The sequence below is a fragment of the Apus apus genome, chromosome Z (genome assembly GCF_020740795.1).
Source record: "Apus apus isolate bApuApu2 chromosome Z, bApuApu2.pri.cur, whole genome shotgun sequence".
NCBI lineage: Eukaryota > Metazoa > Chordata > Aves > Apodiformes > Apodidae > Apus > Apus apus.
Window position 1 is genome coordinate 46,435,191 of NC_067312.1, and position 7,225 is coordinate 46,442,415.

A 7,225-nucleotide genomic window follows, 5' to 3' on the forward strand; every position below is an offset into this window, starting at 1 on the left:
GAGTGAGTTGGGGTGGTTCAGCCTGGAGAAGAGAAGGCTCCAGGGAGACCTTATAATGGACTTTCAGTGCCTGAAGGGGCCTACAGGAAAGCTGGGGAGGGACTTTTTGCTAGAGCTCGCAGTGATAGAATAAGGCATAATGGCTTTAAACTGGAAGAGGGTAGATACAGATTAGGCATTAGGGAGAAATTACTCACTGTGAGGGTTGTGAGACAGGCTGCAAAGTGACGTTTTGGATGCCCCATCCCTGTAAGTGTTCAAGGCCATGCTGGATGGGGCTTTGAATGACCTGGTCTAGCGGGAGTTGTCCATCCCCATGGCAAGAGTGTTGCAACTAGAGGAACTTTAAGGCCTCTTCCAAACCAAACTTTTCCATGATTCTATGAATGTCTGCGAAGTAGACTTGTGAGTACGTATCAGGGCCTATGGGGCATTAATTCATCAGTTGGCAAAAGTATCTAGTGACAGCAGAATACACATGAACACAAGGAGCAAAGGGATTTCATAGGAACCATAGCGCTGATCTAGCCATGGAAAAGTCAGGAGGATGGGTTTTTTGGAGTTTTAAGGGTTTCTTTCCCTTTCTTGCATCCTCCACCTTGCTGGAGAAGCTTAGTGGAGGAGGCTGATGCAGAAAACCCCACTTCACAGTTGGGGTAGAAGTATAACATGTTGCTGGTACCACATGTGATGTCAGAATAAAGCAATACTTGGCCAGCAACAAACACAGTATACAATACCATTTTTATCATTATTATTGTTATTTCCTTTGGGAATAACAACAAAACTTAACTTTTCAAAGAATGATTATGATCTGATAGCCAATTTGCTCATATCAGTAAGCACTTCAGAGATGTTGAGAATTTTAAAACCCTCCATGTTTGAATACTGTGCATTTAGCATGGAGAAAGTAATCTCATTTCTGCCCTTTTTCTGATTTATTGGAATTAATTTTTACAGGCTTTACTTTTAACAGTATTTAACACTGAATTTTGGTAAATTAAAGAACAAGGCCATAACAAGTTTCCAATGGCCTTGCAGCCTGTGTGTTTCAAATTAAGATTCATAATTCACCTGCATATTTTGTACTTGATATCATTTGGAGTAGTAAAAGAAATCACTTCAGAGCAACAAATTTCTCTTGGATAGCAACCATTTGAGATCTCTTTTAAAATTACAGGAGGTAGAAAAAGGGAAAACCCTTCATAGCATCTCATCTGAACTTCAGTAACAGTAACACTATATTTGAAAGTATTATTCCCAAGTTCTTCCAAAACAATTTAAAATCTTGCACATACCAAGGCCTCCACTTTATTTTAGTTCGTTGTGATGTGTGTAGTCATTATGCAGTAAAAAAATATATGTATACCACTTAACTGTCCCCCAAGGCCCATTTCAGTGCCTTGTATTCTGCAGAAGACACAGCAGAGCAAGCATCAGATACCTATTCTTCTCAAGTCACATACTTTATTTTAATAGCACTTCATGCAAAAGAAATTTCAAGCAACACAGTACCTGCCTTAAGTCAGGCTCTTGACTGTTTTAACCTTTGAATTGCTTTTCAGAAAATGAGCAAGCATACTAACTTTAGACGACACAACATGGGTGGTCATGATGCAGAAGGGCTGAGGAACTTCTGGGAAAAAGTCATCCAAGAGCAAACTAAGCAACGAGAAGGAGAAGAGTCTAGGTTAAGAAAAAGTGCCTTGAGCAAGTAAGTGATATTTTTCCTGTCTACAATACGGCAAGGCATGTCATCATGTGCTTTAAAATAAGGTAATATGTTATTGTACTGCTTTATTCATAGCACAGATTGTGTTCTGAATCTTTGGCACTTTTCCTCTCACAGTTGTTTGTCTCATATTTCCATGGCTCTTCTGCATGGAAACTCAGACACCCCTCACTCATGAACCTCGTGGGCATTCTTCAAAGGCCTTTGAGCATAGCCATGTAAAAATAAAGCACTTTGGCTTTACGGTTTATGACAACTATAAGACATCAGGATTTTTACCCAGAACTGGTACAGATACAGAAAAAAATAAAATATTATTACATTATAGAGACAGGCAAACTACCTATTTGATACGTAGCATGAACAAATCCATAGCATCTTTATAATGTTTAAAAGCCGTTGCATCATATAAGCACAAAGATAGAGAAGAAACAATAAGATTTCCTGTCCCATGAAACACATTCCATAAGCATTCCTATTATACAACAGATAAAAAATAAGGTTATTCCAATTTATTTAATTTTTTTCCAAAACAGTGTAAGTCAACAGGCATCACCTAGAAAAAGCTATGACTGCAGTATAGATAATCTGCTTCAAATACTTGTATAACCACTTGCACCTCAAGAGTCTGAACCAGAGTCTTCCACACACTAAGTGAATCCCCTGACAAAAAACAGGTTGTGAAGTAGGATATGAAATACCCATGACTCTTGTGTTTTTCTAATGGGCTTTCCTCCTGAAGTTGACAAAGGTTTTACTGCATACATTTTCCAAGAAACTGGGGACATTCACATAAATTCATTTGACTTCATCAAGCTGAAATGTGCTTGTAAAAGGCTGTTTCTTCAAAAATGCCAGGTATTGTGACCCTGGCACCCAAGGAGGAAGCTGCTATTGTCATTATAAAAATTAGGAGATCTGGGTAGTCTTTGTCTTCCCAACAGTGCTGAATGTAGACAGTCCTGCTTCCAGTATCCTGCTGTGGCTAGTCAGTAGTATTCCCAAAGCCAAATCACCAAGTTTCTGGAGAAAACATGTATAACAAAACCCAGGAAAGTGTTCAGCTCCACTGGAAACCTTTTTCACTCTACCTTCACAAAAAAACAACCATAATTAGGCTTGTAGATAATACATCTAATTTCACAAGGCTAAAAATGTTAAAAACTTTTATAAGATTGTGTCTGAATATTAAGGAAAAACATGTAGGAAAATAAATTTGAATGTGTCTTAACTTACATATTCAGTATCTTTTAACTGATTGGTCACAACTGAAATAGATCCAAACAAGTTCCTTCAATATAACTTGACTAAAGCTCAAGTTGTTCACAAGTGTTCTCTGAAAAAAAGATACTATCAGGATGGTAACAGACACTGTAGTTACAAAATCTGCAGGATTACTACCTCATGTAAGTGGCACGTGGGAGAATTAGATGGTTTTAAGTATAGGTAAGTGATCCCCCTGTGACACCTAAGACACTAGTTGACAAGGAACCAGTGGTTTCAATTGCAAAACTTTACTACCTGGTTGAACTGATTTATTTTTATTTATTTTTTTTTTTTAGGCTTAGAGACTTTTGCGCTTATATATGCAAAAGAATAATGAAGCCACAAGGTAGACCAAGAGAGAAAAGTTTAAAACAAGATGGAATCAAACTCAAAAACTGAACCAGCACAAGCATTCTTATGAAACAGCTACTGCTAGGTTATTCTCAGATTAAATAATTGGCTGCTGTTCTGTTTAACACAGTAAATGTGATATAAAAACCTGTATATTCCATGATGTATTTGGCATTGCCATATGATATCTAATCCTATAGCATTGCTGGGTCAGGTATTTCATAACCCGATTTCCTTTGGAAAATGACCTAGCCAACAGCTTCTTGCAGTGGTCCCTAGTGATTTTCACTTCTGTCTGTCTTGAAGCTATGTGGCTCCACTTGTCTATGACGCCAATTCCTTTCTTTAAACACATACAAGGTCTACATGGATTTTGGTTACAAAATGTTTACTTTTTCTTTTTTCTTCAGAATAAACCCAAACAGACATTCTCAAAATTCTGCTTGCTCTTCTCCACAGCATTTTACAGTAACCTGGGGGGCGCAGGGATGTGATTGTACTTTTTACTTTACACATTGAATGACCTTATTGGATAGACAGTATTTCTGTGTGGCTTTGAGAATACCCCAGAGAGAAAAACAGAGCTCTTCACACCAATGGTATTTCAGCAGTTGTTCGACTCATTAGGAATCCAGCAATGTCAACCACTGATAGCATCAGCGCTATCCCTTTCTCTCCTGCATTCCCAATCTAGCAAGCTAGAGAGATATGTAGATGGTAAATAAATACAGGACAAGTGCTATGGTGATGAAAGAGAGGAAAGTTTTGACAGTGCTGAAAAGGCCTAGGTACAGTTGAAGGATTTGGCTCAGTATTTGCTAAACACTTGTCCTCTCTTTGCAGACTCCGGCATGAGTGGACTCTGCGGCTGGAAGGCCAAGCAAGACAGCTCCAGGAGCACACAAAAACCCTGAAGGCACAGATGACACTGCTGTCCATGGAGGCTCTTCTCCCACCAGATAAAACTGTTGCTTAAATTTACTGTGAAAACACGAAAGCATTGGGCCTGACTCTGACCTTCTGCATGCACCTTTACACCAGCAGTTATAGGTCAAAAGGTCAAAATCTGGCCCATTTTCAGAGTACTTACAAGAATTATTAATTAAGTCCTACTGAAATTCAGTGCAAGAATGAGGCCACATTACATGATCTCAAAAAAAAATAAAGGATAGATGAGTAGCCTTCTCATGTAATTCTTCATTATGTATTATTGCTGGGATGTAGCAGAAGTTTCTTATAACTATATTTCCAGGTGACAACAACATAATTCTGGGAAAGAGGATCACTTGTTTTATCAAGTGATAAAACACTTCTTCTTCTAGGAATAATACATTCAGATGGCTGCATGCAAAACTGAACATTTCCATTTACAGAACTAACAGAGTCTAGTTTAATGCAGGTATAAATTGTTTTGCCTGTCTTGATGAGCTGCAGTGAATGGAGTTAAGGATTAGTCTGATCAGCTGGACAGAAGGAGAGATGTACTTAAAAGAAGTTTTATAGACCTTAATCATTAAATGTACAGAGGAAAGGATTTTTACTTTTGCAGAATAGGTAAAAAAAAAGACTACTGAGGTTATTAGGAACCAGTCTGAGATATAACAGAGCAAGTAAGTATGAAAGAGTGTTTGAAATAGAAAGCAGTGAATCAGTTCATCATAACAGCACATGAATGTTTTGCAAGATATGGCTTGTCATACCTGGTGTGCACTAATTCAAACACTTGCTGCATTTAATCTTCTTCTAGGTCAGGTGAAATACAAGCAGGAATAACTAAATGCAGAGTGGTATGACTGTATTTTGTTTACCTGTATTTCTATGTATCTAAATAATACATCTTTCGGATGAAAGCATTTTTTTTTGCTGCCTCTTCAGTTAATTCCTTATGCAAGAGAAGAGTCATGAGTCTAAAACAACTACTTTTCTCTCATTATTGATCCAGATAGAATTTTACTTTGCATTTTTTTTTCAATAAAGAAGTAGATAGGAATGCATTTGATAAATTAAAAAAAAAAAAAACGTAAACCATTTTCACCTCACAAAAGTACTTTTTTTATCCTTTTAAAACTACATCTTCTTAAGACACAATTTTACATGGTGACATTCTCTCACAGAAAAACAAGCAAAAAAAAATCCCCAAAACAACAAAAAACACAAAAATGTTTTTATTTCATGAAGGATTAAAACAATTAAAAATTAAGAAAATGTTCTTTTGAAACTGCACGTGTTGGAGCAAAGTTTACCCACACTACCATAAAATTTACTATACATCTGGCTTCTGGAACCATAAAACAGCTATGTGTGGTTCAGTTCTACAGTTAAATTATAGGAATATGAGGAAAATTACCAATTTCCTAGCCCAAAAGTTCCTTCTAATTGCAAACTGCCCGTGTCCTGAGGGATGCTGTTCTCTGCCTTGCCTGTTAAACAGTATTTGACTGTGGCTTCACTGTCACAGTGTGAATACAGAATAGTAAATCATGTAAAAAGTGCACATAAAAAATATTTACTAATTGAAAAATGCCTCTGTAGATAAATGAAGATGAAATGAAGAGTAGTTCTAGAAAATCTTAAACTTCCTGAGGATGCTTCCCTTCATTAATTTAGCATTACTATAATATATCTTTCTTTCAGAGGACAGGATTTATCCATGGTGTTATTCATTTGAGATAAAACTGCATAAAAATTTCAGTTGTCAGGACTGACCACACAAAAATCTACCTATTTCTCCTGTTTCTCATCTATTTAATCTGTGTGCATTTATCTGTGTGTTATTTAGTGGCCAGAGTTTTAAACATATTTCAAGCTAAGGTGTACACAAATCAGGGAAAAATCCAGGCCCAAAAATGGCAGTCTGACAAATAGCCTGGAAAAAGTTCATATTACCAGGGAAGATAAACTTAACAATAACATAAAAAAACTGTTATGTGCTGCCTCCATAATTAAGTGTGTTTGTCTCAAACACAATTCCTTAAATGAAGCAATAATTTTCTACTAATGACTGTTGAAATGTAAGAGACTACTGGCCTAATCTTTGCTGGGTACTCAGTGCTGGTTTTCAGCCTCAATCTACTCACAAATGTACTTTTTTTTCCATAGAAAACAGCTATAGTGTCAGGGATAGTGATAATTTCAAACTGCTGCAGTAATAAAATAATAATTTGACAAATATTGAAAGGGGAAAAAAGATGCAGTAGCAAATCTGCAAATCTACTTTACCTATTTCTGCCGACTCTTTAAAAAATAGCCCCTTTGTGTTTGGTTTCCATCATACTTGTACTGCAAATCTAATATGAACATTGGTGCCATTTAATGAGCAGTGTAACTTCCCAGTACATTTTGATTGTTCAGCCATACAGAACAGTTCAAATAATAGAAGTAATAGAGAAAAGTTGTTAAGTCTATTAGGTTTCCCAATTATCTCATTAATTATCTAGTACAGAGAAATTGTATCTGCAAAATACTGATGCAAAAAGCTCAGTCTGTAATGCCTATTTGCAAATAAGCAGCCGAAAATTATGTTTTCAAGGAGATTTTGCAATAAATACTGTTATATTTGTATGTCTTATATGCTATCCTAGTTACCAATTGTGTTGTTATTGTTAGAGTTTGAGGTTGCAGTATAGGCTATAGGCAAGGAAAACACAACTCTACTGGAGCAGTTGATAGTGTTTTTTCAGACCAATCTTTGGAAAAAATACTTGTGTTTGCCTAGATATCTTAATTTTAGTTTTTTCAAGGTGATGTTTGTTCCACTGCAGCTTCTCTTACGTAAATTTATTCTGGAAGATTTGTATCAGTGCTTCCAGATGTATTTTAATAAGTGGAAAAAAGCACAGAATTGTTTATTTTTGCTTTTAAAAAGTTATAAATAAC

At 36.3% G+C, this 7,225-nt stretch overlaps 1 protein-coding gene across 1 annotated transcript; it reads left to right on the plus strand.

Annotated features, from left to right (window-relative positions):
• The first annotated feature begins 1,568 nt into the window (after positions 1–1,568).
• LOC127395863 (protein FAM240B-like) lies at positions 1,569–4,325 on the plus strand. The gene is made up of 2 exons (XM_051643326.1): positions 1,569–1,714; positions 4,193–4,325. The coding sequence occupies exons 1-2, from the start codon at positions 1,569–1,571 to the stop codon at positions 4,323–4,325; spliced, it is 279 nt and encodes a 92-aa protein (XP_051499286.1).
• The last annotated feature ends 2,900 nt before the right edge of the window (positions 4,326–7,225 follow it).